The sequence below is a fragment of the Argiope bruennichi genome, chromosome 6 (genome assembly GCF_947563725.1).
Source record: "Argiope bruennichi chromosome 6, qqArgBrue1.1, whole genome shotgun sequence".
NCBI lineage: Eukaryota > Metazoa > Arthropoda > Arachnida > Araneae > Araneidae > Argiope > Argiope bruennichi.
In genome coordinates this window covers 5,071,397-5,095,374 of record NC_079156.1, presented here as the reverse complement: position 1 = coordinate 5,095,374, position 23,978 = coordinate 5,071,397, and the positions used below count along the sequence as shown (strand labels likewise).

General features: G+C 33.2%; 1 protein-coding gene across 1 annotated transcript; it reads left to right on the top strand.

Moving 5' to 3' along the window:
- The first annotated feature begins 13,825 nt into the window (after positions 1-13,825).
- On the top strand, positions 13,826-23,625 carry LOC129972978 (uncharacterized). The gene is made up of 3 exons (XM_056087311.1): positions 13,826-13,934; positions 19,690-19,873; positions 23,376-23,625. Exons 1-3 carry the CDS (start codon positions 13,914-13,916, stop codon positions 23,534-23,536), a joined length of 366 nt encoding a protein of 121 aa, XP_055943286.1. The 5' UTR covers positions 13,826-13,913; the 3' UTR covers positions 23,537-23,625.
- The last annotated feature ends 353 nt before the right edge of the window (positions 23,626-23,978 follow it).

Genomic DNA, 23,978 nt, shown 5'->3' with positions numbered 1-23,978 from the left:
GGAGACAGTACCGTATTTTTGCTAAATAAATAATAAATACCGACTTTTAACAACAAAAACTCCATCTTTCATTACGGTTGGAAAGACATACGGTTAACAGGCAAGAGTGATCTCCTCACAGCTTTTTTGCGTAGTCTCCAATTACAGTCTTATCGCCGTAGGGACTTTGGTTGAGGTCGCGAATAAGGTTTTGAACAACAGTCACGAGAGATAAATCTTTGGCATGAAACTAACATTTCTGCTGCACGAATGTGTATTCTGAACGACTTTTTACCGACTGAATGAAACCGAAATTTGACACGGAACTGCAGTTGCAGTGACACAAAGCATTTCAACGACGTTCATGAGTTATTACGTTTATATGCGTCCGAAAATACAGACAGACAGAAAGGCGGCCCTTTGTTAGATCCGATTCAAAATTCGATAGTTTAGATACTAAAACTTATGCCAAATTATACTTTGGCTTCTAGAATTACTGAGTTCATTTATAATCAAACAGTCGAGCAGACGGACAGCCTGGGAATGGATTTCTTCCAAAATTCAATAAAGTTCTATAAATGTGATCTAAAGACCATATACTAAATTTTATCAGTCCGGCTGAAAGCACTTTTGAGTTATGACGTTCACGCGCAGGCATAATGCCAAAAATGTGTTATTCGAAATCGGGCTGATTTGAAACAGGGAGAGTCAGCAAAATCTCGCATCCGAACTCTTTGACCATTACATTGCTTTCTTTATGCTTCTACTAGAAAATAAAAATGTATTTAAGTAAAGTTAGCTTTTTTTTTTTTTTCATCTGTCGTATCTCTCATTTGTTGCGACATCTAGTGAGATTCTGAGAAATTCGTTTTAAATTATATGCTAATTAAAACTCACTTGTATTTTACTAGTAAGCACATGCGTATTTAGAAAATATCTATTCATTAAGCAGTGCTCAATAACTATTGATTAAACTCGAAGTACAAAATTTTTATTGAAACTGCTGTTAACTATGATTGAAGGGGTATTGGAAGTGGGACGCAATCTTTTCCCAGAATATGATGAGGACTGCTTTAGTCTGATGACAGTATCTGGGTTTTGAGCTAGAGAGATGCTCGTTAGGGAGTGTGCATATCGAGATCGGATGCCCTTCTGTTAGTATGGCATGAAAATTTAAAGAATGATGAAGTGAGTCGTACCGAAATTGCAGATTACGCCCCCCCCTCCCAAATAATCCTGATAAACTTTCAAAATGGGATTTTAATCTGAATAAACTGGACTCATCGGCTGTTTCAAAGTTTAATTATTTCGCGTAGTAAAATTCTCCCTCGTAAAATGCATTAATGCAAATAAGAATCAGAAGCTTTGAAGAAAATTTAACAAGTCTTTCAGACAAAAGCAGAAATTTCTTGCCCGTGAGAGAGATGCATGTGAGAGGAACCAAAATAAAAATGAGACAAGACTGAAACCGCTGCATTTTTTCATGTCTTACATGATGTTTTAAGCAAAAATCAGCTGAACTGCATTTTCCATAACACCGCATTTGTTCAAGTTTATGGGTAAAAGTGTCACCAGACGTCTGAAGTATTATTGCACTAGTCGTTATTAGCTACTTTACAACTATAAATCAACAGTCCCCCGTAATTTCTCGCATATTCTCTAACAAAGGTGATTTTGTGTTTTTTTCCGAACCGATTGAAACGAAAATTGGACACAGAACTACAGTTGCAGTTACAAAATCACATACCAAATTTGATATATATATATATATAGCCATTGTGTTTTTGATTTATCGTGTTTACATGTTTCTGAAAGAGCGGACCTTCTTGGATGTGACTCAAAATTTGAGAAGTGTCTACAATATAAAATTTCTTCTTGTGTACCCAATTTTATCCATCCAGCTTTCTTCATTTTGCAGTTATTTTGTTAATTTATATTCAAACAGCCAGACAGACCTCCTAAGAAGAGAGTTTGCTTAAAATTTGACAGAAATCTACACATTTGATGCAAAGACTATAGATCAAATTTGATCTGTCTAGTTCAAAGCACTTTTGAGTTATCTTTGAGTTGAGTTTTGAGTTTATCTTTGAGTTTTGAGACAAACAGACAGAACATATGGACTAATGGACGGATAGATATTCGAAAAATGTTTTTTAGTAACGGAGGAAGATCTAAAATGTGGAGTTTAATGAAAATCGCGAGTTCAAATTGTTTGACCATGACAGTACTTTCTCGATACTTCTTATACGAGAAAATAATAACGTTAGGAACATTTTATTACTTTTTCGCATATCACAGCATGGCGCTCTCTACGAGTGGCACTAGAATCAGTGTACTAAGCGGGCTTCATTGGAAGTGTCATGAATTTATTTGTAATGCAGTGGATAAATTATACTACGTGTAAAAACCTTTTTGCAAGCCATTTCACTACTCACAATTCCAAAACAAATATTAAAGTCTGTTTTGAATCCATATCACAAAACAGGTACTACCATTCTATGCATTTTTAGTGTAATTCCACCGAAAGTCATGTCATTGGCTGCCAGTAGAACATTAAATAAAACGAAGATTATCATATTAAGTGAGCATATTATTTTCTTCCGCTTTTCCCCCTCAAATTTGAAGCTTTATTTTTAAAAAAGGATTATCTATTCATGTTTCAAAGTGCTGTCAGTCTCAAGCAACCACTCTTTCGCATCTTTTTTGGCAATTTTCGAGTATCATTTCGGAAAAACAATGCTCTTTTGAGGCGAACCACGAATCGATAAGAGCAGAAATATTGATCATGCATGATCGATCAAAAACAAAGGGTAGTCGGAAGGAGCAACGCCTGGAAAATATATTGGTAAGGGTAACATCTGTCATTCCAAGTATGTCGAAACATACTTGGAATGGGAGATAGTATCTTGTGACATCTGGCAGAGCTGGGTCAGGCTGTAGGATAATTTTGTCGAATCTCTCTTGAGAATGTCACAATGTTTTGTTCGATGCTCGGTTCCAATGCATCAATTGCGTTCGGTATCTCTCCTCTTTGATGGTTTCAATCGGTTTTTAAAGCACACCAAGTTGGCCTTCCCAAAATCTTGGTATCGTGAACATTCGATCTCAGCGTATTAATATCAATATATATTAACTTATATTCTTAAGTATTAATTACTTTCGTTCTCATTTCTTCTTATATTTATTTAATTGTACATATTCAGAAGTATTGTTTTCCAGTCCAGTTATGCATAGAATATTTTGATGTATAAAAGATGTGTCATTTGTACTCTGAAATTGGTTTTTAATATAGTAGTTCGGGGTGCAGTTGAAATGCAAGCAATGCGTCGTGGATGCTTAATCCATCTTACATCTATTAAAGTGGTAACTTCTTAGCTATAGGCAATGTATCTTTATACCGGTGAGACAAGAGGCAATGATCCAGTGGTAAGATCTTGATTTCGAGAGAAGGTTTTAGCTTCATGATCCTATTCCATTGAAGAGCCGCCGTGTAACTGGGTCTGGTGCACGCTACGTTTATCTGGGCCAAGTGTCCTTCTATTAGCGGAAGTTTGGAGAGTGGGTACCCTCTCAGGAATCGGCCTTGTTATCTGAGTGAGCTTTAAAATTCAATCCAAGGTACATTTCAAAAACGTTCACGCATTGCTTTAAATCGGGTCGGTAATATATAACTGAACTAAAGCAGTAAGAACAGTCTGAAATTCCTTCGCTTTGAAACCAATATGCCTTTGTAATATTTGGCGCAGTTCATAGCTTAATAAGTAAGCTCATTGTTTCGGACTTGTGTTTCTTATTACAAAATATTTAATAGTTTTTGACGTAAGTAGTAAATTATTATTTCTATAATTTTTTATTGAAATTTTGAAAATTAAAGAAGTTCTTTTAATCACTTATGGAAACACCTTTTTTAAGATGTCATGACTTTCTCATCCTTCCGCAGCTCCTTTTCTGTGCCATGTTCACCCTTGTCGCTTCCCACCCGAATGCCAGACTCCCGGTGGTTCCGTTGGTGGGGAGGATCCCGGTTCTTGCAGAAAGAGGAAGAGACAGCAACTACGCTGCCTCCTTGGGAGGGGCGCCCGTCGGCCTGTACCAGAGAGACGAAGGAGATTTCGGATACAGACCGGAAGTGCTGGGTGCTTCTCTGGGAAATGCCAAAGTAGGGATCTACGGGAAAACAAATGACCGTTTGCCACGTTCTTTGGCCGGTAAATGACGGTAAAGTTTTGAAATTATTATTTGTCAAGTCAACAGCTCTTTAGATTTCCAACTAACCATTGTGTGTGTGTGTGAGGGGGAGAAAGCGGAAAGCGTGGAATTAATTGTCTGAATTAAAATTATTGGTGCTGTAAACGTTCGTTGAAGGTACTCGTCAACTTGTAGTGTTATATTAAAATGATCAAAAAGACGAGATTAAAGATCAAAGAAATTCATAGTTTCTGTCATAACCATTTGAAAATCACTACCTACCATTAAAATTCATAATTTTCTTTAACCATCAGAAGCAATACAGCGAGAAAGTACGTGCGGAAAATCCTCTAAAATAACCAAAACATTTAATAATTTTTTTATAACATTAAAATTTAAACTTTGGGCTTTGATGTGTATTGAGACGCCATTACGATTATTTGCACTCCAAATTTCATGACTACAAGTGCGATTAATTTGTCTATAACAGATATGCATTTCGTTTTATAAGTATATATATAAAATGGATGTTAGTATGGAAGGCTTAATATTTAAGTAACTATTATTAATTAAAGAATTCGCCTTTTTTCACAATTCAGATTTTCTGATGTTGGAAATAGGCATGAAATCACCAAAAAAGAAAAAAATTTGAACGTATATCTAAGTTTTATAACTTCTTAATTCCGAAAAATAATATTTTTTATTTATGATCGTGTATGAAAATGGAAACTTAAAAATGGAAAAGTATGAAATTTATTGTATTGTCTTTTTAAAAGATACTGTAGATAAGACTCATCTGCCTCAAATTTTGTGTCAAATCCATCAAGAAGAAGTACTTTCCAAAAAAGGCTCTACTTAACCTTCTCTTTCCCTCTGCTTAACTTTCTTGCTTGTGATTAGTTGCGTAAAAAAGTTCTACCTTTTTTGTGTACAAAAAGTAAGTATTAGAATCCCATAAAACGCCATTCAAACAATAGATGAATATATAAATTTCAGAGTTCAGTAAGTGGAAGTAATATGTTTCGGGGGGGGGGGAGGGGGGAGATACTGTTTGCCTTTGAATAATTTGACTTAAAAATGTAGCTAGTTACAGCCATGAAATTTGGTATACGGACTTTCCACCGAAATTCCAGATATCCATCAAATTCTGGAAGAAGTACGTCCGCATGCTCTTCCTTCCATGTGTTTATACATACGATAACTCAAAAACGCAAAGAGAATGATAGCATTCAGCCTGTGGACTTATCACCAGCTTCTGGACTTCACTCTGCCTATGCATTTGCGAACCTTTCAGCTCAATCAGTCGCAACAATAACGACTTAGACTAATGCAGTTCAGCGATCTTGACAGCAGCATTATAGATTCGCATCATGTTTTGAATTCATTCAGTGAAAAAGAAGACACTCATAAAACACCAATTCTTACTTTTTTATTTGTTCTATGAAGAGTAAAATGTCCCATATTGTTTTAGTATTCGAGAGAATAGAGGAGAGAACACTCTCGTTGGTTTAGTTTTATAACATTATTTCATGTCATTTTAAATTCATTTTAAAAAAGAAAATTTCTCTCAATAATTCGCTCCCTTTTCTTACCATATGTATTGAATAATATTTCCATACAAGCAGCTTCGAAATTCCAGCTCGAAATTTGCTATTCCTTTGGACAGATCATCCAAGAAATGACATCACCCAACGAGTCACTGGCTTAATACAACGAAAAAATTTCTGGATTTTTTTCCCTTCTAAATACTATCTGGTAACATGATCAAACTAAGTACTTGATCAAATGAGTCACCAGAATTGAAGCAGCTGTTCATTTTCCAATGAGTGAAATTCGAGTTTCCATTATAAGATTCACAAATTCCTGTTGTTCACAAATTCCTGTTTGGTCCAGAAGTTTCTGTACTTCCTCCGTCCACCTTCAGTATGTCTCAAAATTCATCACTGGAACTATCGTTCACGAATTAAAAATGTTTTTTGTCAGCATGCCAAAAGACAAAGAAATTTTCTTTTGTCAAAAGATACAAAGGCATGGAACATCCATCCTTTCAGCTATTCCACCCTGCTAATTCACGAGGATTAGAGATAAGAGGTCAAAACAAAGTGGACGGGAATGCAACCGATGAGGGATTTCCGAAGAGGTGTCTCATGCATAGGTTGAAAATCTGTACGAGTTAGAGGCTGGGAATCCCTTTTTAGCACTATTGTTAATTCGACAATCGACTGGTCTAATAAATGCCGGATTGTTGAGACAGTATTTGACAACGACCGACATTAAGCAAGTATGCAGTTTTTAATTCCTTTTGTATCTGGAACATTCTGCCTCAGTTAATAAGTGTATTGAACACATGATAAAATTTTAATAGCATTAAACCAACTTACTAGCACGAGCTTATTTAATGTGTGGGATAAAATGAAGGGCGGAACAATCCTTTGGTTTCAAATGTTTCTTTTAAAGATTAAACTGGCATTGACGCAGCAATACATTTTAGATCACTTGCATATATATAATTTCTGTTCACTGATGTTTAAGAATGTTATCAAGCGGTTTAAACAGAAGGAATAGCGTTTTTTATGCTAGCATTTGATTTTTACTACTACCTTCAAATCCATCTAATAAGCAGTGCATTAGTAAAAATCCGTTTAAAATGGTTATTGCATAAATAAAAACTGCACTTGAATTCGAATTCCTACTGCAAGTTCAATATACTTTAAGCATAAAAGTTTTGTTTCCCATTTTTTGTTCCGATATTTTTGTCTCCATTTTAGGTTCACCAAAGTTTTGAAGAATGATACAAAAGGATTTCGGAAATGACAGGCTGTACAATAAAGCGTTATTATTTGTTCCTTGAAGGCTGTACATTAAAGTATTATGTAACACTATTATTTTAAAGTTTTAAAATAAAATTTTGTCTTGCACTTGATCTGTTGACCCTTTTTTTTCGGTCATCTACAGACTGAAATTTTTAGATCAAAATGAAGCAGTTTTTTTAAACATGTGCAAGAACTTTTTTACTGTTAAAAGCTAAAGCAAATAACGCGATTATGTTATGATCAAAACTAGAAAACTCTATTCAGAGCCTACTCATGCGATGATATTATTTAATTTCATTAAACATACTTGATGACCATCACACAAATAAACACCCAAAAGCAGAACCTAAAAAAAAAAAGCGAAATTGGTAGAGACAAAGTCTAGAGGCTGCAGTCCTTCATTCCATTGTGATGCTGATTACTTCGATGTGATCCTCTCATCTCCGACGCTAAACAATACGTGACAGACACTATTCATTTAAAAATTATTTTCTTTGATTTCTCGATATTTCGTACACGAGAAAACAAAAACCGGATTGCTAGATAAGTATAATCAAGCATATACATACACCATTATAATCGTGGATCTCTAAAACATTCCGAGTAAAGTTGCGAAAATATGAGTATGATAGCTAGAATATGTCGTGTATTAGACAAATAAAATGTGATATGCTGTGTCAATATTGTTGATCTGTGTCAAATTTTGGAGCCAACGGTGGAAGAGAAGCTGAAAATCCGCGGTTTTCTTCGGAACACCAGGCATCTCAAAACGCGCCGCATTGAGTTAGTACACAAGAAAGAAACGTGCATTTCTTGCCTGCAACAATGATCGAACTTTTAAACTCTAAGTTGGGACAAATATTTAGGATCGCGAGAGTTGAAATTGGATCTTATAAGTTATCATGAATCACAGCTGAATCTCTCGTCTGCTATTTTTGTAGTGTGCTTTCGCAATGGCCGCTCTGAATTTGCACCATTATTTTCTATTGTCTATCCAAGAACGTTCCAAGAGAATGATTGCTCTTCCCGAAAAGAAATTTACCACCCCCCTCCCTCCCAAAAGAAAACTCAAAGAAGTTGCTGTTCATTCTCTGAATTTTCCAGTTTAAAAAATAATATGCAGTAAAGATACAAGCTTCATTGAAATAAGCTCTTTGCTAAAAAAATGTTGTTTTAAAAATTCACTTTTAGTACCAAACTAAACAGTATAAATTTGGTTTTCATTATTTTTTTTTTACTCGTCAGTCTTTAATTTATAACTCAGTATTATAAATATTACGGAATCTTGATATAAATTTGTTCGTAAACTAGGATGCGTCCTCAGAAATAGCGAAAATTAAATGAAATGAATCGTTTAATTGACATGCAAATAATGAAAATGATAAATGAATTAAAAATTATCTTCAAACATTTACAAAATTTGAAGGTTGTCGTACTAATGAAAAAGTAAAAAAATGGATTATAAATTTTTCACTTTTAAAAACATGAAACAAATCCAATTAAATAAAAGTATTTTAAAAATGGGCATAATTAAAAATACTTGGTTTACAAAATACGGAGATCGCCTCATTTAATAATTTAGGACTTTTGGTAGGATGTCTTTTAAAAGAAAATTATAACATTCCAAAACGTTAATCTACGCATAACCCAAACGATACACTGATTTCAATTTCAAATCAAACAAAACAACCCTATCTTATTCTAATAATCGACGAATTCTAAAATCTGTAAAAATAATGAGTAAAATTTTTAGAAATTGTATCACAAAAAAATGAGAAATTGCTACTTTTAAAACATGAAATTAAACTATACTAAATGTATCTGGATACAGTGTTGGAGATATAATGTTAGACTGGGAAATGTTTTCTTAATGCTGTTTGACAGATGACAAATTTGAACTCGATTATCATTTCATTCATGGTTCTTTTTGAATTTGATTTAGTAGCGGATTTTAAAAATTATTAATTGTGCGTATCCCCCATTGACCTCAACTTCATGCTCAATATAGCCAGAGGCGGAGGTAGCAGGGGGGTGGCAGAGATTGAGAGTTTAGTCGGCAAAAATGTTCTCCACTATAGTATGTGTGTAGAGAGTTGCCCATTATCGAATATGATAATTTAAAAACCACTTTAAACTAAATATATTATAAACAGTCGAAATATACAAGTAACGGTTAAAGTGTTTTGTCTACATTTGGCAAAATAATAGATAGGGTAGTAGCTCAATAGTATGCCGTATTTTGTTGACAATTTTTGATAAACCAACTAAGGACTGAATGCAGTGGATGTCTAAGTTCGAAGATTTTCAGACATCTCATTCAAATGCCGTTCATCCAGCTTATAATTTGTACTAATTGTGGCCATTTAACCGACAAGATAACAAGTGAATAAGAAAACAACAACGTGATAGGCTCATTTTCATGGCAACTTTTGGTCGGACGATCATGAACTCAAGCGGTGAGTGTTGAAGACGTTAAGTCTGCAGAAAGTCGTTCATTTAGCTTTTAATTTGCGCTGGTTATGGCAATACATCCGACAAGTGAATAAGAATATCGCATTCTACCGACAATTTTTGGTCGGCCGACTGTGAACTGGATGTAATGAATGTCGAAGACTATCCACATTTCTCAGACATTTTATTTAATTGTGAACCAAGCTTTTAATTTGCACTAATTTTGGGCAACATAACCGACAAGGCGACTTGTGAATAAGACATAAGACATGGTGTATTTTGGAAAAAAATTTTGATCGGTCGACTAAGAATTCAATGCGATGGATGTCGACGACGTTAAGTCCAAATTCTCAGTTATTTGATTTAAATAATATAAAATTCATTCAGCATATAATTTATACTATATTTGACAGAATAATCAATAAGCTTATAATAAGAAGTCACATTTTTCCCGACTAACTTTTGTCCTTCGGCTAAGATTTTCTTCTAGATTCTGGAAAAAAAAATTGCGTTCATCGAGCACTTCGATTACCTGCCAGTGAATTATTAGAAAAATGGATGCTTTTATATTATTTATGAATAGGACGATAGAGTTGTTTTTCATAATTCATCATTCATATTCAAGTTCTGAAATGAATCGTCATCTTATTCATCTAATTATTGCTTTCTCGGTAACGAATTGGTAAATTTATTTTATTCCTTTCGGTGTGAGAATTCCCGACCAAAATCTGGTTAATGGTTAAACTAAGTTTAATAAAACACTCTTTTCTTTTGACACTCTTGTGCATATGCATGATAAAAAGAGTTACTTTGCTGCAGCCAAATTATGTGAATTCATTATAAATAACTGGAGTAAGTAAATTGTATAACTGTAAATTAAGTTTATTTAGCAGTAAAATATCTGTTTTCTTTTGCAATCTAATTTATCAGGCTACAATTAATACACTAAAGAAATATTAACAACTGCAGTTGACGACAAAAAATATATATATTTGTGGTACGGTAACTTTTTAGCTACACTCAAAAGAGTTTATCCAAGTATGCACTAAATTTGTTAAATAAATTACTTCCTAAATTCTTCAGACTCTGCATTCAATATTATTACTATGTAATCGGGGAATGTATCTTTTTTATTTTTTTTTCCAATTACTATTTGCCGAAAAACTATATAAATTCAGATGCTTCTAAATTTTTATGGACTTTTAATAAAATTATGATTAAAAAAGTTATTCATAGAATTTTATATATAACACATAACCCCTTGACATATGAATTTACTTAATTTCCTAATTAGATGTCAGATCTTATTTGGGAAAATTATAATAATTGTGATCACTAAAATAATATAAGGACATTTGAAGTAATCATATACGGGCATTTGAGATGCGTTTTCAATTGATTTTTACATTTTAATTTTCTTAATATTTTCATTTAATTGCAGACTTAAAAATTTAGTCAATCCATATGCGAGTCAGACGTCATTGTATACGAAGGGATTAAGAAAAACCAATGCCTGCAATTGAGGGGATAAAACTTACTTTTTGTAAGGAATATTAGTTTGGAATTACTGCGAATTAAAAAACCCATAAAAACGCACACGTAAAAAAGTGAAGATAGGGGAATTCATATTCAAAATCTAACTAGCTTTTTTTAATAAAACGCATTGGTTTTTGAAGCCTAAATATATATTGAAAAATAAATACTGGGGGTATGCAACGTTTAAACAGTCCATTTTTCATAATAATATTTTTCATATCTCACATAAAATAGTAAGTTTGTACATACATTAACAAAATATTTTCTCCAGCCTTCTTAAGAAACAACATCATTGTATCTTTTCTGAATTCTATATGGTTCGTGTCCGCGCAGTACTAAGTTTTTGTTGAGTGCGCGCATTTATTCTTCTCGGATTCGAAACACGTCTGAATTCCTGCTCGTTGTTGCAATCCTTATTTAATAAATATTTTATGGGGGGGGGTTGCGCTTGAAAATAGATTTTTGGAGAAAATATCGAATATATTTTTATTTATTATTCTGGATTTCTAAAAAGGTTTGTTTTTTAGAACTTTTTGTTTCAACATTCATTTTATATAGCTTCTGATATAGAATAATAAGAGCATGCATCTGTTCATTTAGCGGGACAAGACATTGTGGCGCAGTCTGTGTTTCTATCTATATGCTGCAATCTAGAATGGAAGATAACCGTATTTTTTCTAAAAATAGATCTCAGAGAAATTAAATCTCAAGATACTCATAAAGAAATTGACTCAAATGTTGACAATTTTTTGATGGTCAATAAAGGAAACTTTTTTTTTACAAATGCCTTTGTAAAGTTTTAACGTTGAAAGAGAGGATCAGCATCTGAATAAAAAAGTAGCTAAATAATACTTGACATTTTTCATTTAGATGTCAACTTAATTATGATGTGTTCATTTGAGACCAAATGAGAGATATTGTACCCCGTCGGCAAATCTCTGCCGCCGCCTCTGAGTACAGCGGTCAGCAGTATTCCTATTTCGCACACGCTCCTCGACAAATCGTTCTTCTCTATTTCAAACCAAGGTGTTCTCTCTGTGCAACATTCAATATATCGATTATGAACGGCTCAAATGCGAACATGAATAAAATTGAAGCCCAAATTTTCTCGTATTTTGCTCACACATTCTATGAAATAAAAGTAAGGTATTAATGAAGATGTCGTTATAGTTATCAATTTGTATATGTGTTTCCTGCATTATTAGAAGTTCAGTGTTGCCAAACCATTAGGCTTATTTTAAATGAATGAGAGAAATTAAGTTTCTTTTAAAATCATGAAATACTAACAAAGATACAATTCAAAATAATATTTGTAAAAAAATAAATATTTATTTCATTCATTTTCATAATTCAATAAAAATACATAAAAATTATTAAATAAATCCAATTCAAGTGCCCACGCGCCTTCATTCATCATGTTATTTGTGAGTAAAATTTAAATCAAATCTATTTAACAATTCTGATTTCTAAAGCATGCAAGCAATTTATGAATCTCCTCTGTATTATTGTTACTGATTAGAAATTTTTTTAAAAAATTCAGTGAACGATCGGCAAGTATTTTTCAGAACAATGCTGCATGCTCTCTATATTACTTGAGTCAGTCACACTAATATTAATTGAAAACTATGAATTTGATATTGTATGTATCCAGTGGGATGGTCCCAGCAAAACTTCTTCGCATTTGTTTAATGAATGTGCTCTTGTATGCTCTCTTAATCTCTCCCCAGCTTTCGCAAAAAAAAAAAAAAAAAAAAAAAAAAAAAAGTGGTTCATAAAGCATAGAACACCTTACGTGGCACCTACGTGCAATGATTACGAATTATTAATCTTTAACGTGAATTTAGCACTTTTAACGAATCTATCGCGTGATCCTTAGAGAGTGTTTTTCTTTTAAGGCGATTATTCTGTGGTACGTGATTAACAATATCCGAAAGTCGACTTAGATGCGTATTTTTCCAACCGATTGAAACAACAATTTAACACAGATATACATTCCCACTTTAACACAGATATACACAAAAATCACGTACCAAATTTGATATATTTAAGTCATTGCGTTTTTGAGTGCGGCGTTTACATGCTTCTAGAAACAGTCCCACAAACGTTCAAGCCATTCCTGGATAGATTTGGAACAAAATTTGACAGTTGAGTCTACACTATAGAAATTAAATTTGTGCACCGAATTTTATCCGTTTCGCTCTCTTCGTTTTTTTTTTTTATTTATTCATTTATAGTGTTAATTTATATTCGAACAGCCGAAAAATCAGAGTTTCTCTGAATAGATTTTTGTCATAATTTGACGAAATCCTACAAATTGGGCACAGAGACCACGTATTAAATTTCATTGGTCTAGTTAAAAGAGTTTTTGAGTCATCTTCGCCATTGACAGACATTTCCAAAAATGTGTTTTCCGAAATCTGTGAAAATCTATAGCGCGGTGATTCGCCAAAATCTGGAGTCCAAATTTTTGGCTATAATAATAAACTTTCTCTTTACTTCGAATACGAGAAAAATACAAATAAATAGCAGTACCGGTATTCTCTCTCTCTATATATATATACATAAATGTTAATATAAATGTTATTTGTCCAAACTCATTAACGTAGTAATTAGAGTTGAGGATTCTTAAGCCTTAAAATTCATCTTCTGTTAACGCAGAAATCGAAATTTTTTTCAAATTCTTCGTCTGCTTCACTCTTAATTATTTTCTATCCGCTCATTCCATTTCCACCAGTCGAACCATTTCTTATTCCGAAGTCTTCGATAAAGAGCGGACGACTGGATTTCGAAAGAGGAAGCGAATCGCTAAAGAACTGTGAAAAAGTGCGAAAATGAATGCAGCTGAAAGTGATTATTTACTTTTCCTGATTGGGAGGAATCAGACCATGAACGCAAAGACATTCGGAAAAGAAATCCGTTGTCAGTTTTGTTTAGCACAGTAGAAGAATGAAGGCGTTTCCTGTTCTGGTGAGTCGAGTTTCTGTTATTTATCCCCAAAAATATATTAGAATAATATTCTCCGAGTATTAAAATTTATGATTTATAAGAATTATTTTGATAAGGTGTATTGTAATATTCGTGAATTAAGTTTGTAATTTTTTGTTAAAATAAATATTATCACGAGAAATGGAATGACAAGAAAGTACATAATAACAAAGTGTAAGAAAAACGCAACCCACAGAACTTTTTTTAATAGAGAAGTCAGTCACGAATTCACGGTTGATGTCAGACACGGCCCTATTAGTTAAGAAATGGTTTTTTTAATTCTCTTTTATCTCATTTGTTGACGGTTTGTAAAGATAGAATTCTTTTAAATCTATTTTTTTCTTAACTTTTGAAAGCGTGTACTCTTGTATGTTCTCATTGGCAATGCAATATTTTCAGAACTTAATTACCAGTTAATCATTAATCAAATTAAATTTAGATTCTCTACTTATAGCGAAAAATTTTGAAAAGCAATTTATCTCAGTATTGAAAAGTGGAAAATAATTAAAATAAAAGAAATTCAGCTGTTTCGAACAATAATAAAAATGTGTTTTTATTAAATTTTTCTCAGGTATGAATGATATGTCTCGTTTTTTTTAAATTGTCGATAGTAGACTTCTTTTATATTATATTTGAAAAACTGCCTTATGAGGAATGAATCATATTTTAACTACAAAAATTTATTGTTTCAATAAGATCAACTATTGCGTATTCAGGCTGTTTATTTATTTTTAATTGTTATTGAAAAAAATGATGAATTTATAAAGCATCATTTACAAACTCCTTTATTTTAACTATGCACAAAAACAGGAAAAATTTTAATTTTATTTCATGTATTTTCTACTGTTGAGTCTTTAATTTAGGATTTCTTATTTATAAATATTATAGAATCATAAAATCATTTTTTTCCAAATTCACTAACATGTGACGCCATTGCTATGGGATAAAAATTTAATTTTATTAATAGATTAATTAATAACTGAGTTCTGAAAATATTAAAATACCTTAATATCTTTGAGAATACGCAAGATACCAAATTTGAAAACTCGCCTATCAAAAAATGAATGAAAGCTTGATTTTAAAATTCCATTCTTATTAAGATGAAACAAGTTAAGTTAAATAATAATGTATGAAAATCATTAGAAATCGGTTAATGATTATTTTAATTATGGAGTTTCCTTTTGAAATATCGATTTAATGCTTTATTTTTGTATTTATTTTATTAATTTTTGATCATTTCGAAATTTTTAGAATCGAAACAAACGGGCGGCTAAGATTTTTTTTTATATTAAAAAAAAAGGGGAGGCAGCAAGTGAAAAGAATTTTACGTCATGGTTTATGCTATTTTATAATAAGGTTATTGAAGTCATAATCACAACGAAATAGACAGATTTTAGTTATTACAAAGTAGAAAACGAAAAGTAAAGATTAAATAAATACTGATTAATTATTTCTCTATTATTTCGTAAGGAGGTAAGTAGCTTATAATGTTGCAAAACATGTTTGCAAGACTCAAATGCTTCCTTAAAAGCTGCTTTTTTGCTTTTGTTTATCGAAAAATCATGAATGAGTGCAAGCATGAAATAAGTTTACATTTACAGATTTCTCTTTATGCAGCGTTCGATTCATTGCGAATGAGTTCTCTTTATATGAACTAAAAAGAAGAAGCGAGGGATTTAAATAGAGCTCTAGAGAGCCATTCGCTAAAATATTAAAATAAAATTATTCAAAAATAAAATGTATATGTTACGGTCATCTTGAAGAATCGGTTATTATTAATACCAACATATCATTATTAATAATAACAAAATAAGCCGGTAAAGTGAATAAATGATGAGCATTTATCACCTTACCCAATTATTATTAAAACTAATCAATGAAGTTGGGTCAATGCCAGTTTTTCGTGTTTTTTTTCATGCGTTGGCAACAGCTAGACAATATCAGTTGATTGTTTATTTTACAAGTTAGGCTCCCGATTCATTCGTTGTCCGTTTTTGGCGTTTATATTATTGTTTTTCACACATTGAGATAGTTATTTTATCACATTTTACTATGACACAATGGAAGACGATTTAGAAGTCATGAAGTCACGTTTCAACAACCATTTAGAAATAACCGAAAGAAGCGGTTATTATTCATCATGATCGGTTTGTATTAGTAATAACCGGTTATTCTCATTGACCTTAATATATGTTAGGGATGGAATAAGAAGAATAAAATGAAAGGGAACATTGATGGATAAAAAAAAAATTATTATCTACTATATCCGCCATTAATGCATCCATTTTTTAATGCTTCAAAATATCTTTTTTCTTCCTTCAACAGATAGACATTGGGATTGTTCAATGACTCATGCCCCCTTCCCAAAAAGAGACGAAACTAATTAAATATGAAATAAAGAAAAAGAAGTTAGAAAACAATATCATAGAAAAACTTCAGAGCAAGTTTAAAAAACATCTACAAAGAAGCACCCCCTTGTCCCAATACTACATAAACCGTTTCATCACACTGACCCAACTTCATCGGGAATTACTAATAATAACCGGCTAAAGTGAATAATGTGCGATGTTTCTCACTTTGACCAAAAGAAGCGGTTATTGTAAATAATGAACGGTGAGTGTTCATAATAATCGTATTTATCACTTTAACAGTAACATATCTATTAAAGCATGCTATAAAATCATGTATACGTGCATTGCAGTTGGTTACTACCTGTAAGAATTTTAAAAATTCTTCAGAGGACCGATTTTTTTATCAAGGGTGCCATATTTAAAAAGAAGAAAAAATGAAAGGAATCCAAAGAAGAAGAAAATGTATCTTGTTTGATAAAAAATACTTTATTTGCTGATGAGCTAGATGAATTGTTAATAAATTAACAAATCAAGAAAATTCGTTATAGTTTGAAATAAGAGAGAAAAGCATCAAAGTTTGCGTTTCATCAGAAAATTAAATCATTGAATAATTCTTTAAATAATGAATTGTTCATTATTTTAATTGTTGAAATCCTGTTGTGGGGCCAAAGTGTTTATAAACCCTTTTTTTTTGCTATAAGAGATAGCAGCGTTAATAGGCGAGAGTAAAAAAGACACTTTATAAACTAATGAATTGGGTGTTAAATATATTACCTCTCTTATTAAAGTGGGCTGACTGATCCAAAAACAAATCTAATAATACTTCTTCACATGAATGAATGAATGAACTGCTACCCAAATGAATGGCACGAATATTTTACAAAATGAAAAACTCTGGTTTATTTCAAATACTATCCAATATCAAATTGTTTTTTCGTGTTTTTCCGGCGGGGGAAATACGATGTCACGCACTGAGGAGTCTTTTAAATGTTAGAAATCTCAAAGCCTTTTTTTTTTTCTCAACAATCCTCCCATTCCTTTATTACTTTTTGTTTATTCTTGTGGATTAAAAAAAAAAAAAAACTCTGGGGTCTTGCAACGCGTCAAGGTCAATAGAGCCTTTCGTGTTGAAATGGCATCATTATTCGACCTTGAGTGGTGTCACATGGCATTGACTTCTTAACAAATAGTGTTAGAAAACTAAACATCATCGGAATTCCTTTTTTTTAGTGTTTCCACTTTCTCTCATGCTATGAGAAATCATTATAACAATCCAAATAAATAAATAAAAATAAAGTAAGTGGTTAAGTTTTTACTTTCAGCCTTTCCCAACCCCCCAAATCCTTCGTATATGAGTTTGTTTTCTCATATACGAAGTGTAGAGAAAGTAGTGTAATCGTCAAAAAACTCGAACACGAGATTTTGACTCGAACTCGAGATTTTGACAAATCTCCCCGTTTCAGACTTCCCCGAGTTCGAAAAACACATTTTTGAGATTATGTCTGTCTTGTCTGTGACAAAGATAACTAAAAAAAAGGCTTTGATTTAGATGGATGACATTAGGTATACGCCTTTATGCCAAATGTGTAGATTTTTGTCAAACTCTGTGTCAAATCCGACAGCCAGTTGAACGCCTGTCAACCTGTTCTTTCAGAAGCATATAGATGCGACAACTCAAAAACGCAATACCTTTAAGTTACCAAATCTGTTATGTTATTTTGCAATTACAGCTCTATCTCAAATTTGGGTTTCAATCGGCTGGGAAAAAAAACACATCTAAGATGCAAATTTGTCTTTATTAGAGAGTATGCGAGAAAACTTTGGTGAGACCACCCCCGCTGATTTATCTACATTACATTTCGGCCAAAGGAACTATCTCACTTTCTTTCATGCAAAGCACAAGTATTAGTATACACAAGTATTGTATTAGCACAAGTATTAGTTAGCACAAGTATTGAGACAAAATTGTATTAGTATACTAGAGGGTTGAATGGGGAATGTTCTCGTTACTTAGTCAAAAGAACAGTATGAGTATTTATTTTGTAGCATTTATTAGATTTTTATGTACGTAGCTTCAAATGCAAAATATTAACAACCCAATCCAATCGTATATAATTTGTCACTAACCTTCTAAATTCTTATAGAACTTGTAAATACCGTGTTTGCGCCATAGCAAATTAACTACTCAGGTGACTAGCTATCAGCCGAATCGATACTTGGGGACAAAGTGTACTAAACATCTTAGGGGTTCGCCCCACATGGCCTGTCTGTGAAGTTTTTAGCCATCCATGAGAAGCAGACATTGAATGAGCCACGAGGCATTGAACTTGACAGCAGAAAGCAAAAGGTGTACTGAAATATAAAAGGAGTAAAAAAATACCTGGGAATATCGGGATATGGGACTCACATATCCAAAGTTGAATTCTTTTGGGGAAGTTGCTGCCTTAGGAGAGTTCGATGACACTGAAGGACTGGAAGGGATTTAACTGCAGTGAAATGCCTATCTGGAGTTTTTTCTTACATGCCTGCTCGGCAAAATTTTCTTCCCAGTGCATACGTTGAATAAAATTCCCTTGAAGGAACTTTTACACTTATTGAGCTCTGTGGGGTCTAGAACTACTATTGTACAAGATTAGAGAGTCAAACACTGCGCAGGCGTAAGAACGAACAATTCCGACTAATTATATCTCTATATAAAAGAGCGTTAATGGTACTTCATGAGTGGTTCTTCGAAGAAAGATACCTGTTCGTACGCATGACTAGACCTAAAAAATGTGTCTCTTTCGTTGATATTATTGGATTAATAAAGTTTTTGTTGCTCTTGCTATATCGGCAATCTCCTTGTGCTACTTTGCAATTAAAGTCTAATTTCACTCCTAAAGATCATAAAGCTTCCTCGACTAGCACTATTTTTGATATGTGTGAATGTCAAATTATAAATTTCCCTTCCTTGGAATGGTGTCAGCATCTGACGAGCAATCCTTTCGAAGGAATCGTAAAGGCATTAGTAGCAAATGGGAAATATCTTAATAAAATTTTTGAACTGAAGATATTTTAGATAGCATTATTGGTTACTTTTGTTTTCAATTTTCGTCGACTAATGCCAGCAAAAATCTCATTTGTTTAGTTTATTTCCGATTCTGTAAATCAACTTAGGTTAATTGGCTATTCTCTGACTCTTCTAATCAAAATGATCTATTGGTGGATTCTCTTAATGGTGTGGCATGGATATTTCAGAAAGAGTTCCTAGTTGTAGTTGCGTTATCCTTATCATTTTATCAACTAAATTTCATCGAAAACTTTTTTAAGTTTAAATTAAGATTAAATGTAACGAAATAAAAACAAGATGCAATTCAATAAATATTTCGAATGACTCTCTCTTTCAGTTTCTACTGACTTTCATCCTGCCGATTGGAGCTTCCAATCGAACGGCTGTTTTGTTCGACATCACGAAGCAGACGCTGGATCTCTTCCCTTCCCTTCGCAAAATGGCTCGATCCGAAGATGAACGGAAGGGGCCTCTGACGGAAACAGCTTTTAAAAGAATCAGTGATGTTATCGCAAATTTTAGTGAGTAATGAAATTTATTCAGGTGACATCACTTGGTAAACGTCCATAGACAAATTTCGGTGCTTTATGGGGTCCACTATCACGACATCATGATCATTTCGTATCACATGTGCCGTATGACTGCACAGTGTCTTATATCTTTTTCTGTCTACGAGAAAACCAACTGGATTGCAAATATGCTATACTTTTCGGTTTTCTCGTGATGCACCAAGCGAAACACTGGCCCGCAGCAGCAGTGGCTCTGAATATTCTCGTAACTTGCGACCAAACTTTTTACAGGATGATCAAAAAATTCCTTAGATAAGCTTTAAGCGTTGTTTGGGGATACAGAAACAAGCCCTTTTTTTGCAATCAACAACAAGAGTCGCAAACGTAAAGGGTGATCAATACTAGGAGCTTTCAGAGAATAAATTAAGTAAAAAAAAATACTACCAAATAAGGTGTGCCACACGGATTTAATAGAATAAAGCTCACAATGTAGACAAAGCACTGATACTGCTGTTTTACGCATGCGCGAATCGTAGTAGGAAAATAATTAAAATTGTAATTATAAACTTCTTTTTATTTTGATATGACTTCAATATACTAAAACCTTCCCCGATAAATACCCTACAAAATGGTACAGATATCACCAAAATTAGTTAAGTATTTCCCGAGTTTTTCTGTTTCAAACATACAGACACTTTGAGGAGACTTCATTTTATACTATGTATAGATAAATAAATAAAATAAATTATAATTTCAAAAATTTATGATTGAAAAATTTTATTTCTTGTAACCATTTAAATATGAAACGGAAACATCATTTCAACTGTCGTTCACTTCCTATTCCGCCTTCAAAACGGACTGGCAACTTTTCAAAATTAAATTGCATTTAATTATTGAACTTAATACTTATAGTTCAATACTTTATACTATACGCATTAAAAGAAAGTTCAAATTCAGCTTTCACTGATGAAGTATCTGGCTTCAAATATTTGCCTTATAAGATTTGGTGTCACAAAAATATTTTAGCGATTTGTTGCTTTATTGGATAAGAGTTTTTATCTAGTTATTTTTAATATTTTGGCTTGACTATCATGCGCTAAAAAGATTTTGTTTTCTATCGATAATAAACAACCTAGTCAATAAAGAAAATTCGAGGATACATAGCGTTATATTCGAATGCCTTCCAAGTCAGTGACTGACTGGAGAAATTGAAGATTCGCTTTTATTTTATAACTGATTTCAGTTCAAACATTAATTTATATTAATAATTTGTTAATGCGTACGGTGAAGCTAAATAAAGTAGCAATCACACACAGAAATGGATGGTTCCAAATAATCAGAGGCACGACACTGCTTCAATAATCAACACGACAATGCTTTTGATAATTTTTATTTACAATAAGTTGCCGAGGCATTCACCTGCTATTTAATACACAGGCGATTTAAGCTCTTAGAGTTCTGTGGTTTTCTTTTTACAAAATAATAATAATGAATTTTTTTGTGTACTAAAACAAATGTTTTTTATTCATGTTGAATTTTTAACACAATTTTTACCACGGATAATCCCTTCGCAATTAATCGAGATTCGAATTGTACAATGTCTCGAACATTCATTCATTACCGCTCTCAGTTCACAAATTCTATTTCTGATTGAATCAGTGATATTAGCATCATTGTAAATTTTGCAATTTCTGAAGACATTAGCTTTATTTGACTCAACACGATGGAGTTGGTTAGGATGTGCGGATCTCTCTCCAGAAACTCCAGGAAGAAGGATTCTCAAACAACATTCTGCTGCAAAAGACAAATACAATGAATGGATTTTTGTTCAAGGATTGATAAGAATCAGCTGGCGTTGTATCCCTAAATATTTTTCCATGCTCTTTAATAACAAAAATATCCCAGAGAATCCCACTGTATGGCGCTGAAGTACAATAGTTGCGAAATATCATTTTTACTGAGTCTATCCCATAATCTTTAGCGGGTTTCTTAGAGATTAATCCCTGGCGTGTGTTTCATATTATTTGAAATTTGCATTTGTGCTTTAGATGCGTCTTTTCTTGACCGATTGAAATCAAAATTTGACACAATACTACACTTGCAGTGTCAAAAAATCACATGCCAAATTCAATTTATTTAAGTCATTGCGTTTTTGAGTTGTGGCGTTTGTAGGCTTCTGTAAATACAGACCGATAGACATACAAACTTTTGTTGGATTTCGCTCCAAATTTGATTCGTGTTTATGGTATAAATGATTTAACAATCTTAATAGATTAAAGTGCATTTCCTCTAACTATTCACTATCAGCATATTTCTTATAATTTAAAAAATTATGCTCAACATGCATTCTATTGCAACTCATCCATTTATTCCAGCTTAACGGAAGATGAACTGCCGCCTAGCCCAGAAGCTTCCATATATATAATCACCAAATCATTGCCATATAATACAGATGTTAATTCTGCGTACAGAATTTTCTCCATTTAGTTTCCTTCGTTTTATAATTATCTTACTAACTTTTATTCGAATAACCGGGCAGACAGACTTCCTTTAAATAGATTTTGCACAAAATTTGGTGTAGAGACTACATGTCAAACTTCACCCGTCTAGCTGAAAGCTTTTTTGAATAAGCTTTGTCACAGACGGACATTCAGACATAATGCTAAAAATGTGTTTTTCGAACTCGGGGATGTCTAAAACGTGGAGATTCGTCAAAATCTCGAGCTCGAATCTTTTGGCGATCACAATACTTTCTCTACACTTTGTATACGAGAAAGTAAGAATGATATTACGAGAAGAATTACTTCAAAAGAATACAATCGGTAGTAAAAGTTTTTTTTTCTTTGAAGGCTAGCAGATGATAATTGTTTCAGTGAAGCTGCTACAAAAGGTCATTAAATTTAAAACGAGTTATAGCAAAGTCAAAGCACTTTGACAATTGGTATCTCGTTGCAATCCGATTTGCAGTCGATTCCTTGTTTCGAGCTAAAAATATTTTTACATTAGAAATTCATTCTTAGGTCGCAAAATCTACGGTGAATCTGCAGTAGAGCGGACGATGTGCTTCGAATCGGTGTTGAACATCTGAATTGAATATGGCGACAGCTCCAGCATCGCCATTCATCGCTCATCAAGATTTGACTCAGAGAACTTCAAAAGGGGGTATACTTCTCTTGCTGCATCCTTGGCTTTGCTACTTTGCCAAATGAAGTAGCACTTATCAGAAAAATTATCTTACGACAAACAAGTGAAGACAACTGCCAGGAGGTGGTCAAGAGGATGGGAGTTGAACTTCTGCCAAGAAAGGGTGGAATTGTATCCTGCAGCGTGATAAATACCTCAACAGATTTGAGAAAATGAAGTGCTGGTATCCTTCTGGCATTTTAGCTATTACTTCGTAACTTTTTTTATTGACACTGTAATCTTTTTTCCCCTTCTTCTTCTAACCAGAATGCGTTTTTGTTGCATCTTTTTGCTTTTATTTATTTAATGATGTTCCTTTGTTGTATTCCAGGACCCCGAGAAAGTCTGAACATTCTGAAGTCTCCTGAGGGGGGCATCATGCGACGCATCGCCGATTCTCTGGAGCCCGTGCTCACTCCATTTCGGAACCTGACGGCCCACGTGGCAGGCAACAGAACCATATCGGCCCTCTTTCCCAAGAGAGCGAAGTGAGATCTGCTCTTAAATAAACACCTGAATGTCTCGGAGGAAATATTCAGACGAATCTTTCTCAATTCTCTCATGCAATCACTCATTTTCGAATAAAGGTTTTCTTTCTTCCTTACCTACTTAAGTTCATTAACCTTTTCTTTTCTTTTTTTTTGTTTTTTTTTTGCCACATCTTTTCTCTTTCGCTTAGAAATTCTAGGAATTTATGAAAGACTGCACCTTTTAACTCCTTTAAGTTAGACGAAGGAAGTCAGAGCAGCAGAAACCGGTGTAACAGTGCATTACGTTTTTTACTGAAGTGTTGTGGATACACTGGCCCGTGCGTGCTCTAGAGGTATAAATTCATTTAACGTTATGGCTATGGTAATCTCTGTGTACGAAAAGAAGAGATTCAAATCTTCCTCGCAAATATTTCTACCTATAGAAAAAAATGGTGCGAACTCAT

What these genes read in the sequence shown, in the direction of transcription:
- LOC129972978 (XM_056087311.1), top strand. Translation starts at nt 13,914, where the DNA reads ATGAAGGCGTTTCCTGTTCTG. An exon ending in TGAAGGCGTTTCCTGTTCTG is followed by an intron (nt 13,935 to 19,689) that starts GTGAGTCGAGTT and finishes TCTCTCTTTCAG; the next exon opens with TTTCTACTGACTTTCATCCT. An exon ending in TGATGTTATCGCAAATTTTA is followed by an intron (nt 19,874 to 23,375) that starts GTGAGTAATGAA and finishes GTTGTATTCCAG; the next exon opens with GACCCCGAGAAAGTCTGAAC.